At 48.3% G+C, this 22,888-nt stretch overlaps 1 protein-coding gene across 1 annotated transcript in view; it reads right to left on the reverse strand.

Moving 5' to 3' along the window:
- Positions 1-22,888, reverse strand: part of LOC119464864 (uncharacterized) — a 57,332-nt gene that overhangs the window by 26,824 nt on the left and 7,620 nt on the right. Inside the window, exons 2-3 of the mRNA XM_037725757.2 lie at positions 15,292-15,419; positions 8,448-8,510 (exon numbers count right to left, since the gene is read on the reverse strand). Of these exons, the coding sequence (XP_037581685.1) occupies positions 8,448-8,510; positions 15,292-15,419 (191 nt within the window). The remainder of the gene's footprint in view (positions 1-8,447; positions 8,511-15,291; positions 15,420-22,888) is intronic.

The following is a 22,888-nucleotide window of genomic DNA, read 5'->3' on the forward strand; positions in this document are numbered from 1 at the left end:
TAGGGTAGGGTCGTGTGGCAGTCGCCCTATCCAGACAAGGCTCCACAAGAGTTTACAACAGCTCCACATAGGTATTCCAATTGAGATTGAGTCGCTGTGGAAAGAGGCATACAGGTGTCACATTACCCTAACTGGAGACAGATACATAATACCACCCTACTTTGGAGAAATTTGGTCTTGCTCACATGCGGAACAGTGATCATTATCTTCAACCACTGCTTGGTTGCTTCCAGTGCACCTTTGCATTTCATGTCATGTCGCTCTTGTGTTGTTTAAGGTGCACTAAGCAGCTGTTTTGATTCCCTAATTTCGCTGCCCGGCGCTAATCATCACGATGCATGGCAACTCTTTTGAAATGTTTTGTTGGCTTCCTCGCGTCCGTTGCAGTTCCTTTTGATTTTATGGACTTACCAGAAACAAAACATCAAAATGGTATGTAAATCCAAGCAATAAATCTGACTTTGCATATTTCTATTTATTTACACCAGTTGTTGGGTTTACCCCGAACACCCGATATTTCCGTGTCCCGCAAGCTCTCCCCAGGTGCTGTCGAAATCCGTCATACGCCGACCACCATCACGTGGTCAAACAACTTCCCTTGAGTTTCGGAGAAGCCGACTCGAAGACAACGTATTATCCGGCCGATTAAGCGATGTTGGCATCAGTCCGTCACTGTTTGCTTTCTTCTATTATGGTTATATTGTCAGCTGCGGCCTCGGTGTCGATGGTGGCAAGTATTTTACCGCTCGGAACTGGGAAAGTTGCAAAGTTGCTGTGGTGTGATGCGTTGATAATACAGAAAGGTGTGGCGCACTGGGAATGTAGCACGCTGAACTTTCCTTACCGTAAATCAAATCAGTAAACGATTTTACTCTGTGTCACGCGGGAAATGTCACGTGCACCGCCAGCTGAAAGAATGACGTTGTTTAAGTGTTTTAATCCAAGCGCGTGCCTCTCCTTACTGCATGAGTCTCATAAGATGGGTAAGCTCTAGACCCGATGTTGTATATTATGCAAGCACGAGGGTTTTACTAAAATCATTAGCGTCGACTTGTACCGTTCTATCAATATAGTGATGCAGGACAATGGATGAGCGCACCCATTTCCTCACGGCATGCACCCGGATGAGATGCAGCTCTTACGCTGAAACTCTGGAGGTAAATGCTGTCAGACACAACCGCGCTGTGTCACGTAATTTAAATTCAAGCAAGCGCACCATCCAGCTACAGCAAGTCGAGAACAAATGCATGCTTAGTGAAACCGCCATTCTCTAGAAGTATAAAATTGTACTCATCGCTTTGCCGGTACATCGGAAATGCTAGTGGACAGTGTTATACCTTCTGCCGGAATATGCGCTCAGCATGCGTCGCATTCTCACTAATCGTATTTAGACGTACACGTTAAAACCAAGCACATTATATGACATCACAGGTAGACTCCTCACAACGCCCCCAAGAGGGATAAAGAAAATAAATTCGGCAGCGACACTTAACACTGCTTATGTGTGGAGATGCGAAATCTTTTCAATTACTTTGCCGAACTGTTTTCGGTAAGTGTGGGCATTTTGGCGCTCCCTTGATTCTTCGTCTGGGGCGTACTTCCGTGGGCGACCGTCGTTTCACAGTAGCCGCTGAGGTACACACTACAGAGTCCGTCGCAGTAGAGACAGCACCAATGAAATCCCAAGGACAAGTGACGTGCGGGATGAAGTGCGATCATCGCATAAACTCAAGACGTGGCGTCGAGAGTCCATCGCAGCAGACACAGCGCCGATGAAATACTTGGGCGATTGACACACGGGACGCACCGTTCTAGTTGCATACACTTATGACGTAACGCCACCTCCTGCCCATTGGCTGCGCCGTCACGTGCCCAATGACGCGCGGACTAGGCAACATCTTTAGTCAGCCAGATAGCTGTGACTTGACGTCTGCAATGACGCACGCACTAGGCACACTTTAGTCAGCCAGAACCGGGTGTCCCCGTGGAATCGTAGAAGTGTACTTGTGTCGCACTCGGGCTGGCCGGGGTTCGATTCCCACCAGACTGTTGCTTGAACGAGTTGCTTCAACGAGCAAGAGCCGAGTCGAGTTAAAACGTGCAAGAGACTGCAGCAACAAACAAAATAATTTTGTTCCTGCTTGCTGATTACCCGACGAGCAGTCGACGGAGTGGCGGCTACATAAATCACACCGCTTAAAACGGAAGCGCTCTCCAGTGCTTCCGAGAGCAGGGGCGGAAAAGTAGCAGACGAAGCGGGGCACGCGCCGTCCTTACGGCTCTAGGCATATTCGCCGCGTTTACATGTCGCCGCCAGTTAGCGCCGTGCGAGCCGCTGGCCCCGCGCTCCCGTGTTCCCTCTTAGAAGTGGGCCGTACTGTACCTCTTAAGTAAGTGATGCGCCTATAAAGGGAGCAGCTGCAGTGCATCATTATCTATCTTGAGGGCAACTCCAGCGATTTTTCGAGGTGAACAGATCTGAATAAAATTTGCTGAGTGCTTTCTTCTGCAACCTTCCGTCATTTCTTGAAAACATAAGGCTTGACAGTTGCGGAGATATTTTACAAATGAATTTCGTTCATTCCCTCGTACTACCAGCCTTGCCTACTCCTCAGCAGCTTGTCACATTGTAATATGACTATGACGTAAAAGGTGGTATACACAGAGCATAATGGGAATGTCGCACTACAGAGCCGAGGGGTGAGCTAGTCATAGTGAGTTGGTGTTTGGTTTGAGAAGTTGCTGTCGTGAAATGTAGGCGGGAAAAGATGGGAAGCAAGTAAAGTTGCGTTGTTGGCTGCACGAACTTCAGCCCTCACCATCCGCACACACAGTCTGAGCCAATGGTTTAACCTATCGTCATCAGCCGAGGTTAGGTGTGTCGACTGACCTGAAGCTAATTGTGCCAATAAGATGAAAAAAAAATCTCTGCTTCTGTAGTCAGTTTTGACCATACATATTTGACACAAGCTATTCTTCGTTTCGCACATTGCACACACAAAAAGCTAGAAGCGACTACACGGCGCGCTGACATCATGTATACGTTGCTGTTCTCCAAGGCTGCCGATCGCATTCGCTAGGTACTTCTATAAATTAAATCTCTACATACACGTGTGCAGTATTACATATGTTTTGCCGACTCAATATTCAGCTTCTGAGGTGCACTGTTTGCCTCGTATCCCAAATGGACAGCAAGCGAAACCCCTTCGATACAGCAGCGTAAACAAATTCCTATGATACAAACAAAACCCCTACGATACAGCAGCGCTAAACAGCTGGCCAGCGGTGTAAATGCATAGCATCGGTGGTTCCGTGAGAAAACTGCGCGTTCTCCAACTAGACGTTAACACGTGCAGTGTTCTAATGCCTGTCTACTTTACGGAACACATTAATTGTGTGTATGAAGAGAATACGAAGAATGATAAGTTGACAACATAACAACGCTCCCCTATACTACGGTTGCCCATTCGCGGTTTTCGAAAGTTTATGCGCGTCGCTATATCAGCGCGACTCGGGGTGATGCAACGGTGCTTACATGCACAGCATCTGCGCGTTTGCTATGTTCGGGCATTATTTGACGTCACTAATGAGTGACTAGCATTATATCTCAAGCGAACGATGAGCGGTCTCTGTACTTGTCGTTGTAAACAAATGCGTGGGTGGGTGCTTCGCACTATCAGCGGCGTTCTTAGGGGGTACCAATCCGGAAAGTGGTGCTCCACGTCTTGTAGTGAGTATGCGAAGCGCTTGCCTGAGAAGGGATAAAACACCTAAAATAGCAAGCGGCACATATAAAATAAGCGGTTAAGGCTACCCTTGGTCTTCAAGCTGCACCGTGATATGCTCCGCATGGACGCTGGCTCTCATGGTGGCGCCTCGATAACGAACTGCGATTAGTGCTATTGAATTCGTCGAAGTCCTAGCTGTCACTGCTTGACAGCTCCGAAAAGTTGGTGCAGCTTACATTGTCACCTGAAAGTGTGGCGCCGTCACCAATCAGCTGAGCGTCTGCTCTTTGCCTCTTTCATTCAACCACGCGGGCGAGATCAGCATACCTTGCGCGCCTTCGCCACTGGGGTTCCTCTGGTGACGTCACACGAAGAGGTTCGCTCGGCTGCTCTGTCAGGTTTAGGTTTCCTTGTTGCGCTTCATTGCTTAGTTGAAATTATTTTCTAATTTTTGGAACAATTCTGCTGTCAGACGCGCGACATAGGGTCACGGTAACCTACAAATTCCATGACTTTTACTTCGTCAAAAAATCACCAGAGTGACCCTTTAACGCTCATATTTTTTCCACTATAGTCTCTTAGTAAACACTGTAGCGTGTTCATAACGGTCAGGATTTCCACAGGAAGCCTGCGTACTTAGTAGCGAGTCATCACAGCACTACTTTTCTACAAAGAAGTGGTCGAGTAGTCGTGCACACTAATCATGGAGGCAAATTGCGAGAGATAAAGGCTTCTTGAAGGTCACATAACACCGAATTTATTCTATAAATTAAATATAATAATTTTCTGTCAGGTTTTCAAATCCCGAAGCTGAGGGCGTTGGTCCCAACGGTCGCCCGGAAGTCGAGAATCCTCCCTCAGTTCAAGAAGTTGGCTCTTGTGAGGCGCGCTTTAGCGCTCGGTGAAGTCAATAGCCAAATTTATTCTGCGCTTCGGTGAAAATGCCAATTGAGAGCCTAGGAATCATGCCTATCTAGGCTTACGAATCGAATTTTCGAATGATATGATTACCATAGACATTCGTTATTATTTCTTCGGTTCGACTGTTTACTTATTATGAACACATTTGAATGTCCCGGCGAGAAACCATACATTGCTATGGGAGAAAGTTTAGTTGGAACCCGAAAGTAAGTAAGCCGGTTAAAATAACTTCACCTCGCCGGTTTTTTTTATGCGCGCCGCAGCTCCTGAAGCTTGAAAAACGAGAAATTTATCAGACAGCACTTGTTCTTTCCCAGGTGTGAAGCTGTCTTACATTACTTTTTTTATTGCTTTAATTTTAGGAACTTTCAGAACTTGACTTTTCATTGCAGTACAATGCTGAGGCAGGTTCGGTGCTCACTGCCACATTTTAACTGAGTCTCCACTTCAAGAACACTAAGCAGAAATATGAGTACATTGTATACTGCCCCGAGCAATAAGAAATATTTCGATTTGGTCCCTTGGCACCGATTGTTAATTAAACCTTTATGATAGTTCCCAGCAAAATCTTTCGGTCCCTCAAGGGTCCAATTACGTGAGCTGACTGTATAAGTATTATTCCTCGTGTCGCTTTTTATTCGCATATTGTCACATGTTTATCTCACGGCCAGTAATGAATGAAGAGTTTGTACTTCAGAGGAATTAATATGGAGCTACTGCAAAGTACTCAACCTAAAATCGTGCAAACTGGAAACGCTCATATGCTCTATAACATTTACTATCAAAATTCATGATTTATTTAATTAGACACGTTGAGTGCGATAAATTTCGTTTTTCGTAGTCTTTAATGAATCGAAGAAATAAATAAAAAAATTGGCTGCTACAAAAACAGTTTTTCGACATTTACTACTTTTTTTCTGAGCCCATTCGGCTTTATTGGTACTTTACTCGGTCCATAAGACCATCAATTGAGTTCTATAATCGAGATAATCGAGATTAAGTTCTCTTTAGTTTACTGTCGTCAGAAGAATGGCGCTTTGAGGCATATGTACACTTCATTTTTGCACAACTCCGATTCGATGTAAATATATTTTGCACACATGATCCAATCAACCTTCAGATATCTACTCTACACGAAAAAAATAACTTTTTTTAGCTCATTATGGCCAGAACAATGACACTTTGCGATTTCCAGATTTGTATTCTCTATTAAACGTACAGCTAAAAAAAATGTCACAGTTTCGCCCTAAGGGCGAAGCAATGAATGCGATAGCAACACAGCAATGTCATACGAAGTAAGGTGAGCGGCTTTGGTAGCAACAACACGCAGAACTGTTGTCGACGCCATCGGCGTTTTGCCCGCGTTAGCTCAAAATGCGTGCGGCGTTGGTGACTGTTGCTGGAGCCTCTGATATAAATAGGCACTTGGTGCCGCAGCTAAACGTCGCCTCCCTTCCCTCCCCCTCCCCCACGGCCTCTCGCGCGTCCGAAGAAGGCGCGTTTGCTCTACATATATGGTGATTGTAAAGGAGAAAATGTCACAGTTCGCCCTAAGGGCGAAGCAATGAATGCGATAGCAACAGAGCAATGTCATACGAAGTAAGGTGAGCGGCTTTGGTAGCAACAACACGCAGAACTGTTGTCGACGCCATCGGCGTTTTGCCCGCGTTAGCTCAAAATGCGTGCGGCGTTGGTGACTGTTGCTGGAGCCTCTGATATAAATAGCCACTTGGTGCCGCAGCTAAACGTCGGCTCCCTTCCCTCCCCCTCCCCCACGGACTCTCGCGCGTCTGAAGAAGGCGCGTTTGCTCTACATATATGGTCATTGTAAAGGAGAAAAGAGACGCCTACTTCCGCAGCCCTTAAGCGAGCACGGCGCAGAACGCGCGTTTGTTCTCCGCCGTGCGTTCACTCCCTGTGAAGCGCGCGTCCCTCGCGCCCTTTCACTCGCACATACAGCGTTCGGCGGCGCGCGGCGACGATTTCATCTCCAAATGACGTCATACGGAACCTCACGGCGACGGCGACGGCGACGGCGACGGCGACGCCGACGGCAGAAATCTGCTTTGAGTGTCCATATAATTGCTATCGCAATAAAAGAGACGCCTACTTCTGCAGCCCTTAAGCGAGCACGGCGCAGAACGCGCGTTTGTTCTCCGCCGTGCGTTCACTCCCCGTGAAAGACGCGCCCCTCGCGCCCTTTCACACGCACATACAGCGTTCGGCGCGCGGCGACGATTTCATCTCCAATGACGTCATACGGAACCTCACGGCGACGGCGACGCCGACGGCGACGGCGACGCCGACGGCAGAAATCTGCTTTTCAGTGTCCATATAATTGCTATCGCAATTAAAAAAGTTGTCGCAGTTTCACCTGAAAGGCGAAGCATAATGATCATTAGCAGGAGTAATGATATTAGCTTCGAAATGTAATTCTACGACTGTTGCCGGATGATATAAATAGGCTCCGCGCGTAATTGATGTTGTCTGGCGAGGTCTAGTGCAATTCGGGATTTATTCTTGGCGACGGCGATTCAAGCATACTAAGTCTTCAATATTATTCACTGTTTTAAAAAAATGTCGCACGTACATTTAACTAAGGAGCGGCTTTGGTATTATTGTAGCAGACAGCCTCTGATATAAATAGGCACTTGGTGCTAAACGTACTCTCGATGTTTATATGGTGATTGTAAAGGAGAAAAGAGACGAATTAAGTCTCCGCCGTGCGTTCCTAGATATCATTACTGAGTTATTGTGAGTGTCCATATAATTGCTATCGCAATAAAATGTCACAGTTTCGCCCTAAGGGCGAAGCAATGAATGCGATAGCAACACAGCAATGTCATACGAAGTGGTGAGCGGCTTTGGTAGCAACAACACGCAGAACTGTTGTCGACGCCATCGGCGTTTTGCCCGCGTTAGCTCAAAATGCGTGCGGCGTTGGTGACTGTTGCTGGAGCCTCTGATATAAATAGGCACTTGGTGCCGCAGCTAAACGTCGCCTCCCTTCCCTCCCCCTCCCCACGGCCTCTCGCGCGTCCGAAGAAGGCGCGTTTGCTCTACATATATGGTGATTGTAAAGGAGAAAAGAGACGCCTACTTCTGCAGCCCTTAAGCGAGCACGGCGCCGAACGCGCGTTTGTTCTCCGCCGTGCGTTCACTCCCCGTGAAAGACGCGCCCCTCGCGCCCTTTCACTCGCACATACAGCGTTCGGCGCGCGGCGACGATTTCATCTCCAAATGACGTCATACGGAACCTCACGGCGACGGCGACGGCGACGGCGACGGCGACGGCGACGGCGACGCCGACGGCGACGGCGACGCCGACGGCAGAAATCTGCTTTTGAGTGTCCATATAATTGCTATCGCAATAAAATAAAGACGGACAGGAGCTGACAAACAGATTGCTGTCCGTGAAGTGATGTGCTGCCCCCGTTCCGTTTAACAACAAACCACCAACCAGCCTAACCTTCCACTCCCAAAATTTAGGTGTACCTTTTAACACGACAGTTGGCTTCCTCAGTGGGAGATAACCTTGCCACAATATGACTGATTTATTGTCGTAGATACTAGCAAAAAGCTTGCGCAAATACTTCATCTATGATGTCCCTAAATTATTGATTTTCCCGATATCATCATTAGCAGAGGCTTCGAAATGTAATTCCACGAATGGCTCCGCGCGTAATTGATGTTGTCTGGCGAGGTCTAGTGCAATTCAGGATTTATTCCTGTTCAAGCATACTTCTTGCGCACGTACATTTAACTAAGGAATTATTGTACAGACACTTAGGAACTCACCTTACTGATGTTTCGAATCTCTATAGATATCATTACTGAGTTATTGTGGAAGTGTTCTTGCGCCTAGAAAAAAAAAAACGAAATGAAAATGTGATATCCGGTTGATAAATGCCGAGATCATACGCCAGTATGGGTGTATGGTACAAGAACCAGAGAAGCGACACATTTATCCCCCAGGTATCCCATAATTTCATGGCATTGCAATATTAGTGCGGACCTTAAAATTTAAAGAAATTAGTTATCAGTAGCGAACCAACAGAAAATGTTGAGACGCATTGTCCTAATTAAAGCTTCAGCATGGGAGCCAGTGGTGGGTTCTGTGTGTACTTCGAGGGTGCCCCACCTAAAGGCAACCCTGATTTATTAGCCAGAAATGTCATAGGCAGCCATAGTTTATTGGAGAGGATGGTACGGCGGTCTTGACCTTGAACGGTGTATTTTTATTACTTGCACATGCGCCTGGAAGGCTGTCTTTCTGGACATGCTAGCGTATGAAAATAATAAATATAGGCAATGCGCGTTGCAGGAAGCAATGCGGGTCGCAGGAGAAGCGGTGCGCATTCGACACTATACTAGGTGTTTTGAGTAAATTTAGCCAAGGAACAAAGAATACCAGTGAACCGCAGCAGAGTAAAACCAAGGACATATCTTTTGCTGTCATGTGGTGTTTCTTACAGTATTTTTTTTTAAATTACGTTTTGTTAGGTAAACCACTAAGAAGTAAATATTACGAATTTGTAACAATAACTTTATGGCCAAATGCGTTTTGTTGTGTTTTAGAGGCGGTTTAGAAACAAACGATACGGCTTTTTTTGTCAATATGCCTCCTGCGCATTATTTTATTATTTTTGGCATTTAAGGAAAACCCGTGCATTAAGGAAAGAAACTTGCTGGTTCTTCCGTAACCGAGAGCAGATGGAAGTATGAAATGACTACCGTATGCATATTTTGCTGCCCGTGGTGACGTCGCCTTTAACGGCTTTTCTTGTGCCAAAAGTGCAGCGCGCTCAGCATCTGTTGCTACTTTTTAACTTCATAGTGTTAAGGGCCCCATGTCGGCTTCGGCGTAAGCATCGGCGTCCGTGGCATCGGTGGAGGAGAAATTTATCCTAAACCACTCCGACCACACGGGCTTTCCGCGTGGCGCAAGGGGTTAGTGAACAAAAATAAAATTTCTCAAAGTAAAATCCGTCACAAAAATTTAAAGTAATACTTAACTACATCCTGCAGACATGATAGCATTGGATTGTAATTTGAATATACCAGAAAATAGCCTGATAAATAGCCAGGGCTCTCTGAATGCTTTGAATGTAATTCTGATGGTGCGCGGCTCAAGCAAGCAACGCTCACGCAACAATTTTGATGAGAGGGCTGATATTGTCCCTTAAAAATGTCTTCCCAGCAATGCATTTGTGTTTAAAGGTGAATCCGACTTTACGGGGATCAGTGAAAGCTTGGTTTTTGTAAGCTGGCTTCCCCACGTGGTGTGTTTCAAGTGAAGCCTACTCACTGAGAAAAATGCAATTCGAACGGGGCCTGATAACGCTATCACGTTTCCCTCTTTGTCACAGCCGAGCTGTTTAAGCCGGAGGTTGGGTCGTATAGGGTAGACCAGAAACGGTGCCTGGCGATGACGTCAACTCGCGTTGCCTAGCAACCACTTGGCACAGCTGCACCTCGCTTCGCCGCAGGTCCGCACCACCGCGCCGAGCTGCTACGACCACGCACCTGTTCCGTCTAGCCATGACGTCACTTCACGTCACCAGCAACCACATGCACCTTGCTTTGCCTAGACATGTCAACGCTTCGCCAGGCCGCGTAGTGAAGTACGTCATGCAGCCAAGCGAGAATCTGCGTGTCCGCGGCGAGCCGATACAAAATACCATGTCGAAGCTGAAGCCTAGAAGAGACGTCGTCGAGTCGAAGATCCAGAGCTTCGAGAACGAGAATGGGAGAGTTTGCGTTTGAGTATCCAGCGTCGTCGGGATAGCGACCCTGGCTGTAGCTTGGTCGTTCACAAGCTCCACTGTTTGCTCCATGCAGCCTTGCATCACTAGTGCAAGCTGCGCTCATTTTGTAGCGAGAGATACATTGGCCGCATTCTCACCGTTTCGCTGTGGTCGGTGGCCGCACCGCGAGCTGAGCCGTTGCCTAGCAACCGCCGCGGCGTCTGGCGGTGGCGTTACTGGCGTTGCATCGCCGGAGGAGCCGGCGTTGCATCGTATATATAGAAGGGACGGCTCGGTGGGATTCGTCGGCAGATATGAAAAGTGAGTCGGAGAGACTGAAAAAAGCCAAGCTTCGTCATCGGAACAAATCCAAGAGGAGGCAGCGAGCCGAGGAGACGGAGGAAGAACGAGCCGCACGCCTCGAGAAGCGTCTTAAGTACGAAGCGGCCAGGCGAGTGCATTCAGATGAGGATGGTTGGTCGTCTAGTTCGGCATCTGCTTCCAGGGCCGCGGATCAACGATGGAATGAAACACCAAGCTAAACAACAACATTAACCGTACCTCTCGCTACGCACACCCCGGCATAATTGGGTTAAGCCACAGCCAATTTTTTACAGTGAAGCTGTTAAGGGCTCAGTCTTCCATGTTCGCGTCCGGATGTAGAAAAAAAAACTGTCATTGGCCGTATGCTGTATGTGCGAGTGAAAGCGCGCGAGGGACGCGCACTTTCACCGGGAACGAACGCACGGCGGAGAGCAAACACGACTTCTTCCGTCGCACCAAAGGCCGTGGGGGGAGAGTAGGGGGGGAGGGAGAGAGGGGAGGCGACATTTAGCTGCGGCACCAAATGCGCTTCTTGCGACCAGGTGGAAGGGGAACTGGCGACTTAATCTCCCACGCGAAAGGAGGACAGCGGGAAGGCAGCGCGGGAGGGAGGGGTTGCGGCTTGTACTCTGCGAGCAACTTGTACATTGCGCGGCGCCTGGTGGTCGCGTGCACCGTATCTGGAGAGCGATCTGCAACGCGGCTTCTACCTTTGTATGCGCTGGCTTTCCCTGCTCAGTTTTCATTCAAGCGATAGACCGCATGAACCTTCGCTCGCTGCTTCAACCTTCAACCGCTGTCAAAACGCCAGCGTTTTGACAGCAGTTGCGCGGTCACACAAACAACGCACTGAAATGTTGTCGACGGCGGCGGTGTTTTGCCCGCGTTCGCAGCAAACGCGCGAGGCGTTGGTGATGTGTTTATGGAGAACGTGCCAACCTTTTCCGTACACCCTATGGCGGTGTACCGTAGCGACCATAAGGCCATGGTCCCTGTGGTCACAAAATAAATGAAAACCACCGGATCATATATATTTCTCATTCTTTAGTAGTTCAAATAATCAATTACACCACCACCTTAATAGACATAATTGGAAATACAGAATTCCCACGATAGTACAGCTTCGCTAGTCTTCGTGTTTTTTTTTCTTCCTATCGCGTCGAAGTGGTCAGCTGCAAATGCGCGGCCAACTCACGGACAGCTGGAGTTGAAAACATCACAAACCACCCTGTCTCAGCGCCCAAAAAATGACAATCAAGTGCGTGTTGCTCTGTATCTGGCTTTTGCACATCGCTATTGGAAGTTAGACATAAAGCATCAGTGTGCTACAAGTTGCAGCTTGAGTGATATCGTAAACAAACATTAGGAAGAAATCGGAAGGTATATTTTTTTGTAACTTGTTTGGGCATGACTAGCGTATGTAATGCGGGTACATGCGGGTCCCAGGCGGCGCTGTACCATGCAAGCCATCTGCGTCGAGGACACTGTCCGCCGTGGGATGTGTTTTCGCGGCTTCGTTCGCATTGATGCGATACGCAGCACGAAATTCAATTCTCTCGCTGCTGATGACACGCTTCTACACTCCAGTGTTTGGACAGTCAGTTTCCGCGGTCCTCGAGCGATATGTTGCGTGTGCGCGCGTGACACCATGCCTGTTAATTTAGTTAGTATGCCTATGTTTTCAAGTTTGTACGACCGATAAAACTAGTTTGCCTACTTTGTGTAGCTGACCAGCTAATTTTCTATCGCAATCGATGCTTGACATTTCGGGCGAAACTGAAACTTTTCTTTCTTTTGTATTTTTTGCTTCATTTTTTAGCGGGCTCTCTTTTACCGCCAGAAAGTGGCACTACACTGGAGGTACGTTGCCAGAAAAACGGGACGAGAATTTTCTGAATGCGTCTAAAACGCAACAACATGATCTTGCCCATGAAGTGAATATTGCATTTATTTTTCATAAAGCACCCTATAGGTAAGCCCCTGGTTAAGTGGAACATAAAAAATATGGCGAAACTCGACTTACGATGACCGTCGATGGTAATGGGAGTAGCATTTAAGCAATGTAGTGACAGACCGTATTCCTAAACTGACGTTTATGTAACATGTGTGGTGAGTATTCTGAGGCATACGGTGATTCGGCTATATGCCGCATGCTCTGGTTTCGTCCCACTTTGCTATGGCTTTCACTTTCCAAGGTCACCCATGAGCATGTCGGCATGACGACGACTGCATGACGCGATGCCGTGACGATAGAATGAAGACGGAATGATATCGATGGGTTGACAAAGGCGGTCTAACGAAGACGGCATGACAATGAGATGTCGATTCCTAAATTATAACGATAGTGTAACGACAACACTGTGACGACGACGACAGGAGGACAATGAGATGACGATGATGGCGTGGCGACTACGGTATGACGACAACCGGATGAAGAAGCTGGGATGAGCATAATGGCGCCACCACCGTGGAATGACGACCACGATAAGAGAACGGACGTATAACATCTATCTGAGGGCGACACAATGACCACGATGGCATGACAAAGGCCGCAACATCGCGACTGAATGACAACATGATTACGTTAAGATGAATAACAAGGTATGACGTCAATGGATTGACGAAGACGGTTTGACGACGCCGGGATGATGACAATGAGGTTACTTTACTGAAGTGATGACGATGGTGAAATGGCAGCATCACGACGATGACAGGATGATAACGGAATGACGACGATGGCATGACGAGAGTCGCATCATGAATTTAGAATAACGAGAATTTATTCACCACGACGGCATCACAAGAACTGTATTGACAACGAATGCATGGCGACGATCGCAATCTGATGATGGCGTGGCAACGTCATGATGGCAATGGGATGACGACGAATGCATGATGAAAATGGCGTAACGATGACTATCATGAAGCCTCTATGATGAATTTGCTATGACAGTGAAGGCATGAAATGAGTCGAATGACGAAGCTGGTGGGACTATAACTGCATGACCACGACGGCATGACGGCGGCGGTCTGACATTTGATGCATGATAGCGACTGTCTGACTATGAGGTCATGACAAGGGCGGCATGACGAGAGTAATATCACGAAGCTGGAATGATGACGATGGATAGACCACGATAGCATCGCTACCAGGAGCACATGCATAGCGGTCCAAGCAAGCAAACAACTTTGGCCGCTGGATATATATATATGTGTGTGTGTGTGTGTGTGTGTGTGTGTGTGTGTGTGTGTGTGTGTGTGTGTGTGTGTGTGTGTGTGTGTGTGTGTGTGTGTGTGTGTGTAGATAGCTAGGTTGGTAGGTAGGTAGGTGGGCAGGCAGGTAAGTAGGTAGGTAGGTAGATAGATATATAGATAGGCTAAAAACGACTGGAGTAGGCGAAGAATGCTATATGCATGAACATAATATTCCAAGCTGCGCCAGCTCACGGCACAAATTACGCCATTGGGTTCACCCTGTTGTGGTTTATCACTGTTTTCAATGATTCACTCAAGTTGCGTGAAACACCAGCCACATACAGGAAGCAGATACATGAAGCTCAAATGAAAATGAAGTCTACAAGAATGCGCGCCATCCACGAGAGTCACGCGAGATATAGTTGTGTTAGAATAAACGCACACACTCACGCGCAGGGACGCATACAATTTAAAAGGTTTTATAAAGGCGTCCATCACATTTCTTGTAGTCAAAGTGGTGCTCTTTATTTTAAATATTAGCAACATCTGATCTGTAATGAATTTTGTATAGACCTTGAGAAGTGTTAAGGTACCTTCGATAAATGTAAATTGGCAGGTTAAATTACCACTTTATGGTGCACATGCCGTTCATTTGCCATGCTCTAAATGACACCACATGGTACTGTTACATGGGGTTCGCTAAAGTATTTTTTTACTCCGATTGGAATACATGTCCTTCCACCCGTTACATTAAGTCTTAGTGGGAACATTATTTTTCGACAAATTACCCGTGTTTTGTGCGTATTATCAGTGTCTGAGGCCCCGATTTGTCGTTACAATTTAAATATACAAATACGTGGCTTAGGAAAAGTTACTGTGCTAAGATTGAATCACCCGCCGTGGTTGCTTAGTGGCTATGGTGTTGGGCTGCTACGCACGAGGTCGCGGGATCAAATCCCGGCCACGGTGGCCGCATTTCGATGGGAGTGAAATCCGAAAACAACCGTGTGGATAGATTTAGGCGCACGTTAAAGTACCGCAGGTGGTCGAAATAATTCCGGAGTCCCCCCTACGGCGTGCTTTATAATCAGATCGTGGTTTTGGCATGTAAAACGCGAAAAAGGCTGGTACAATTTATTTTCGCTCTGTTCAGAATACGGGAGTAATGTGGTTATTTATGCCTGCACAATCACACGCATACAAATATCGAAAGGATAGCAAGTCACAGTGAGCACAGAATATCTTGCCTGGTATTTCCCTGCTACATTTTTGCTTTAGTACACTAGATTATTTTATTATACTAGAAATATGTCATAATTTTATATATTTGTAGCGGAAATCTAGGCAACGCGCTACATTGTCTTCGAATTACTTACCTTGGTGAAGATAGCTGTGAAGTATTTCGTTACGTTTTTCTCAGTCGCTTGTGTTTCATAATCATCAGTGTCAAAAAATATGTACGCCTTTAATGTGACGCCTTCACCAATTTTGTGCTCGCCGTTGCCTAAATATAATGAAAAGACAAACAATTTTAGCGTTATTGCTTTGAGTTTTAAAGCCACAGATACATTCAATGATCGTTTCTTTAAGCCTGTTCTACACATTTCCACGGAACGGCGAGAGAAATAGGTGTATTACATGGCAATGTATTTGGAAAATTTTTTCCAACTATTTTCTAAAGCTTATAATATTTCTCGGCGCTAAAGCACTGCATGGGGCGAGGCCGCCAGACCAAAAGCAAACTCCTCGTCTTCCTTCTTTTCCACCGCTCCTTTCCATAGTCTTTGTGTGTACGAATGCGCCGTTACAATATTACATCGAGTTCTTTACTCTTTCATTTTTTGCAACGTCAGTGAGGGAAATAACTTTATTGAGGACCAGAGAAGACGCAGGGGACTCCCCGTTCCACCCGGCTAGTCCCACGTAGGGACCACCAATCCGATCTTGACGGCCCGATCGCGGGTACTCTGGACGGCCAGGGTTTGGATGTTGATTTCGGGGCTGCCCAAAAGCGCAGCCCACCTATCCTCGCTGAAGGCGGAGCCGATGGCTTCACATTCCCACAGCACATGGTTCAATGTTGCCGTTAGTTCACAGGCAGGTTAATTAAAGAACTTCAGACCACAAAGCAAACATATCATCTACTGCTTCACATTTCTGACTTCAACACAAAACATGCTTTTTGCTACAAGTTGTACTATATTGCGCAAATATTGCAGTACACAAATACATACCCAACAACGCTGCCATTTTGTTAGCATGTCGCATAACTGTGAGAAAAAAGCTGCTATATTTTCTCTCAAAATTTCTGCGAGGTCCCTAAAATTGTCACTAAGAGTGATAAATACTGTACACTTTTTGAAACGTCATAATATAGGTTATAGCGTAATGTATCTACGTAAACGTTCTAGTGTTCATGCAGCTGGAAATTGAGAAGTGAATTTGCCATCTCGGTACAATAGGGAACTTTAACATTAGAACAAGTAACGTCTGCCGAAAGTTTGCGTTTACCTTCTGATTGGAAGTATACTGTTGCAGAACCTTTAAAAAGAATACAAAAAGAAACACGGGGAACATGTGTTTCTTAGCACAGAAACAATCTTTGTCTAGGTCTTGGTGGCAAACTTGCTGGGTTTCGGCGCTAACGAGATAATTAAGAGTTGTGACAGGCGTTTGTTCATGTTTACGTGGTAACGGCCATTACATGACCTTTGTACAGTGAAATTGGCGTTGCCACTCCTTGATGCACCTAAAAGTTTCATGCAGTATCCGTATGTCCGAAGGACATGCGGGAAACGGAAGTGCTGCATTCAACTTCGCGTAAACGACGCCAGCTGCTTCAATATTTACGCCTTTCTAAAGTTGATGTGTTAATATTCATCTGTGGCGTGCTGAATGAAACCATGAAGTTAATTGCAAGATATTTTCGTTCCTTAGTTTTCCGCGACACTAGCGAATGCTCACCAATCGAATCTATTTACTGGACTAGCCGCACCCGTGGCATTGAAACCTGTAATAGATTTAATAAAAAATAACAAAAGAAATGATGCCATTTCTTAATGCAGTGGGAAGCCGGTTTATGCGCAATCACCCGCAGCGTTTGGCCTCCATGAGTGAAGGCAAGCATTGCCTCATCATGGTCACAGAGCCAATACACCGAATAGCCTATTTTGCCCATCTTCTTGTAATCTTTCAATATTATCAGGCATCATTAAAAAAAGTGTTTTCAAGCTGATTTCCTAGCTTCGAAGTCTCCTATGTGTAATTATTGATAGTCACGTGGCACAACAAACAGGCCTTCGATTATGAAATAAAAGACATTTCTTGTGAAACACCACAATTCATCTCTATGTATAGAGACAAAATCGCTCAAATTTCAACACTTATTCCCAACTCCGAAGCGACGTCACTCACTAACACATTATCTGCGAGTGCTGTACGCTCGATGACCGTCACTGGCTCCATGCACTGGAAGATATGGATATAATTTTACCAGCATTTTTTCGACTAAGCATAGTTTCTAAACTAATGATATGTTTCTTCAAAAGTTTCGAAAAAATGTAATTTAAAGGCCCTACCAGTAAGTCACATATCTCGGTGGCGTCTGTGTATGCAAAAAACTATCATCAGCAGCATTCGCTCGAGCGTCGTCGTCTTCTTCCGCAGCTGGCTCGTTAGTGCCCCTTGGTTTGCACTCGTGCTCTTGCTGGGCACGTGCTCGTGGCACTGCTTCCGCGTTCGTCGTCGTCGTCTGCTTCCACAGCTGGCTGCGTTGCCGCTAATCATTCTAGCGTAGAATTTCACTTCTCTTCTGTGTGTGGTCCACACTGTGCCTCATCTATTCCCTAACAGCCTCAGCCTAACGTCGACGCGAGGAACGGGTAGACTTAGGCCTACCTCGACGAAGAGTGGCAACATGCCCAAAGTGGAAATGGTGGAGGGAGAGGAAATCTCTCGCGAAGAAGCGAATCGCCCTGGTTGGACGACAGCGCTGGGCAGGAACAAGAAAGCTCATGTAGAAACGTCAGTTTCGGCGCTGAAGTTTCGGCGATGAAGCGCCTTGCAGCCGATTAGAGTTTCCCCTGGGTACCGAGCGACCACATACGAATTATAATCAGGCCGAGAGACAGACTTGACGTCAGAAAAGTAAGCCAAATTAGACTCGCACAAGCTCTTGCCATGGCGGCTGCTCTAGCCCCGGCAGAGACCGAGGGTAGAGCACTGCACGGGCTCGGGCTTACCCGAAAGCCCAGGCCCGGCCCGGCCGGTGGGCCGGGCCGGGCCGGCTAGAGCAGTTTTTTCACGGGCTCGGGCCGGGCTCGGGCACGGCGTGTGCTTTTTGACCCGGGCCCGAGCCGGGCTAGGGTTTTTTGACGCGGGCCCGGGCCGGGCTCGGGCTTTCTGCGAATTATTCTCGGGCTTCTCAACTCTGAAAAACATGTATTTTTCGGTCTCGGGCCGGGTTCGGGCTGGTTTCGAGCCGGGCTCGGGCCGGGCTCGGGCTTAAGGTAAAGGGGTGTCGGGTCGGGCCGGGCGGGTAACGTAGATTATTTCCGGGCCCGGGCCGGGCCCGGCTCTCGCCATAAAAGTTTTGATCGGGCTCGGGCGGGCCGCCCAATGTAAAAACGGGCCCGGGCCGGGCCCGGGCCGCAAAAATCGGCCCGTGCAGTGCTCTAACCGAGGGTGACATCGTTTGCCGTAATGTGGCCCAGAACATTCTCGTTGTTTCCACGCCGGCGAAGAAGAATACAAACGCCTACGCAGGGATCCAACAGATCCGTCTAAGCGAAGGATCGTACAGGGTGGCAGCATATATGGCGGCCCTCGATAACAACTGTAAAGGAGTCATACCAGGAGTGGACGCCGACAGCAGCGAGGCCCAGCTCCAAACGATGATCGTCAACCAGCGGTATCTGAAGGCCCTAGAAGCCAAGAGGATCAAGAACACTACCATGGTGGTAGTGATTTTTGACGCCATGAAGGGGCACACAACGGATGTGTGTTATAACGTCATGTGTGGTGTCAGCTTGCAGCGCTGCACGCTCTACAAGCGCCAAACCGACGTGTGTTACGCGTTGGGTGACCAGAGGCTGTGGACTCGCCTCCCCACTCGGCGATCATCAGTGCGCGCTGAAATGTGCCCTTGACGGAGACCGCATCTCACGACGGGCAGAACGTGCAAACAACGATTTGAAGTCCCTTACGTCGTGCGACGGAGAAGACGGCGCCGAAAGCGCGCCAAAAAGACTCAGCAACAGCTGGCCCAGGAGTGCCGGCCACGTGATCCCAGCGTGCCAAATGCTCCCGGGCGCGGGCACTTCGCCACGCCAGCTGGCCGCCGGCGCAGCCTCTCCAGGGAGTGCTCTCGCTCCCAGGTGCGGATCCAGGAAGAGCTTACCTGGCGGATCAGGCCAAGCCGAAGCCAGCGGCGCCGCCACCAAAGCTAACGCAGGTAGCATTGCCAAAGCATAGGGAAGACCCCAGGGTTGCTCAGTTGATCCAAGAGAAGGCTCGCCTAAAGGCCGAGCTTCAACAGATGAGGGTTGACAGAGTCGTTCCGCAAATCTTGGTCCTCGCTGGGCGACAGACAGTAGATGTCCCCACCAGGGAAGGCACAGGTGCGCTCGGGTAAACCTGTGGCCTCGACCCCGCAAGGGGAGTGGGACTCTATGGAGACCGAGTCCAATAACAAGGCTCTGGAAAGCATGCAGTAATCAACTAAACAACTTGCTGATATCATGAATATCCTATTAAAAAGGTGTGGTACCCTGAAGGTACACAGGCACACTCGCCCCCGAAAGGCCCGAGCAGGGCACAGTCGCCTACAGGCGCGGTAGCAGCAAACCTGACAAGGGAGTGGCTAATTCAGAACTATAACCATGGTGGGCAATGCTAATGAGCTGGTCGTGTGGCAGTGGATCTGTGCTAGTTTGAAAAGGCGCAGAGCTCCGCTGTAGCAGTGTGTCGCTTCTCAGGCGTTCAAACCGCACATGATTAAGTTACACGAAACTCTCGGTGATGTGCTAACTTTCCCTGCTATCGAGCCGTCGCGGTGTGCGAGGAGGGGAAGCGGAGTTCGACGAACTTAATCACAAGAAAATGTTGCTTTCAGGAACACAAACTACAACGGGGCCAAACCAGGGTGGAGGTGATTATGGTCGAAATTACCCCCAACAGCTGGCTCAAAAACAGCGTATTCATCCTGAATGTCTACAGCTCGCCATCGGACAACCGGCAGGCATTCACTTCGATCATGGCAAAAGCAAGGGAGTCCTAATAGTGGCAGCGGGAGACTTTAATGCTCCGCACGATGCTTGGGGCTACCCTGGGCAATTATCCAATGGTAACAAGTATGGCGGTATCGGGCTGTTCGGTGGAACTGATTACGGTTCTGCAATACCAGACGAGAACTGGCACGTCGGTGGTCCGAGACGCAACTCCGGACTTGGTGTTCGTGAAGAACGTCCCCGGAGCAGGGTGGCAAAATTCACAAGAAAATATAGTTAATGACCACTTCATGTTGGCTATTACCCTAGCAGTCAATGCAGCTACCCTCCGGGAATTTAATGTAACGGACTGTGATGTCTTTGGGAAATTGCGAAAGGAGAACCAGGATGAATACGACAGCTTAGAGAGCCTCTTTGCAAGGCTCAAGGAGGATGCTAATGCTGCGACCAAGGTTGTAAAAATGTACCTGAGGTGTGGTCGGAATGGATGCACCTCTAGCGCACCTCTTAGAGGCTAATAATTCCATCCTAGCCTCATGGAGGACGCAAAGACTCAATCGCAGACTTCGAAAGAAAATTGCGCATCTCAATCGCGAGACTGAAGTCTACTCTATTGAACTGTCCAAACAGCAGTGGAGCGAAGTATGTTGTTCGGTTGACGGACAGACGAGAGTGGGGGGCAAATGGAACCTCCTTAAACAATTACTTGATGAGTCGCAGTCCAAGGGTAATCAGATTGGGTATTGAGAGAACCGTTCACAGCCAAAATCGAAGGGGGTGTCCTAAATGGCTCTCCTGCAGGGGTTAGCGGACATATATCTTCCGCTGAGCCTTTCCGGGCACCCTCGCACACATCCTGATGGAGTGCACTTCACTCAAATCCCTTATACCCCCCATCCCCCCTCCGTCCCCCACTACCCCACCCCATGAGCGATGGGAGACCTTACAGTCCAGCCCCACCCTGTGATCCAGCTCGCGCTGGCGGCTAGGGGCCAGGAGATGCAGGCCATATATGGGTCCCGAAACCAGGGAACCACCCCGTCCGACGTTTGAGAAGACGCCGTCATTTGAGCTCAATAAATGTTTTTTTTTTCTCTCTCTCTCCGGGCACGCGCACTATCCGCGTTTCCGGAGGGGGGGGGAGCGGTGGAGGAGCTGGACGCACCTTACACTGAGCCCGAAATCTGGGAGGTCCTCCACGAGCTCAACGGGTGCTCTTAACCGGGTCCCTATGGAATCTCAAATAAGCTCTTGCGTAACTTGGACATTACATTCATCCAGAAGTCCAGTGAGGCAGTCAACAAAATCTGGGAGACGGGGCTCGTCCCCGAATCCTTGAAAACGGCCTCGGTGGTGCTCCTCCCAAACCAAGCACCGGAGAACATGCGGCCAATCTCGCTTACGTCCTGCGTGGGGTGGCCGAACATGGGATTCACAATCAGGTATCCGGGTACATAGAATGCGAAGAGCTATTGCCACACAATATGGTAGGATTTAGACCTGCAATATCTACACAGGACATCAGGCTTCTTATGAAGAAACAAATTATTGAGAACTACACTAGGGATACTAGAGGCATACTAGCTCTAGACCTGGACAAAGCTTTTGACAATATCTCGCACAAGTTTGTGTTTGACACGGTTTTGGATATGGGTCTGGGACAGCGTTTCCACGCATACGCTATAGCTCCTTTCCCAAGGATCACAAGGCTACCATCAAGGTGGGTCAAGTCAAATCCGAGGAATTTACCTTGGGAGCGAGAGGCACCCCAGAGAGGGCTATCATCTCTCCTCTACTCTTCAATATTGCCATGAAGCAATATTCCTCGGAGCGACTCGCCACGGTGCGCGGGATTAACCATTCTCTCTATGTGGGCGATATCACCGTGTGATGCATGGGAGGGTTCGACACAAGGGAATGGTCGACGACGTTGAAACAGGCGCTTCAACAGGCACTATACATCATGGAGAACTTTTTAGTCGGTTCGGGCCTGGGCCTGTCACCGGCTAACTCCGAGTTATTACTGTACAGACCAACCCGAGAAGGGGTGAGGAACCTCACTCCTTTAGAGTAGATTCCCATAGTATACACATGGGATTGGCTGAAAATCCCCAGGGTAGACTTCATAAGGGTCCTCGGACTTCTGGTATAGAGTCCAAGGGGGGCAACTCGTATACTTTAGCCCGCATCTCTTCCAAGACGGAGAACATACCTAGGTTCATATTCAGGGTCTCGAACCGCAGGGGTGAGCTGAGCTAGAGCAATCTCCTTCGGCTCTACCATGTGGTTATCATGAGCCACATTAATTACGCCGCTTCGGCGCTGCACTGGTCCAAAAGAGAAGAGGCAAAAACCTATGCACTAATGCGCAAAGCATAAAGCGAGTTCTAGGCTTGCCTATGAACACCAGCACCGAGAAGCTCATACAATTAGGCGTGCATACCTCCCTCTCGGAGGTGATCGAGGCCCAGCACATGGCACAGGTTGTGCGTCTATCGTCCTCGCGGGCTGGTTGGCGCATCCTGGAATCCGTAGGCTGCGGTCATACGGATACTAACGAGTGTAAAGTGACTTTACCATCCTCTACGTTTGCGGTAGATCCACTTCCAAGAAATGTCCACCCGCAATACAATGTAGGGCGCCGCATAGCTCGGGCCCGTTCTTTATTGAAATCGTTTCCAGGTAGTCCGGATCTCGCGACCTTTGACGATACAGCTCAGTATGGCCGTTCCGATTGCTTCGCAGT

Source organism: Dermacentor silvarum, chromosome 9 (genome assembly GCF_013339745.2).
Source record: "Dermacentor silvarum isolate Dsil-2018 chromosome 9, BIME_Dsil_1.4, whole genome shotgun sequence".
NCBI classification, from domain to species: Eukaryota; Metazoa; Arthropoda; class Arachnida; order Ixodida; family Ixodidae; genus Dermacentor; species Dermacentor silvarum.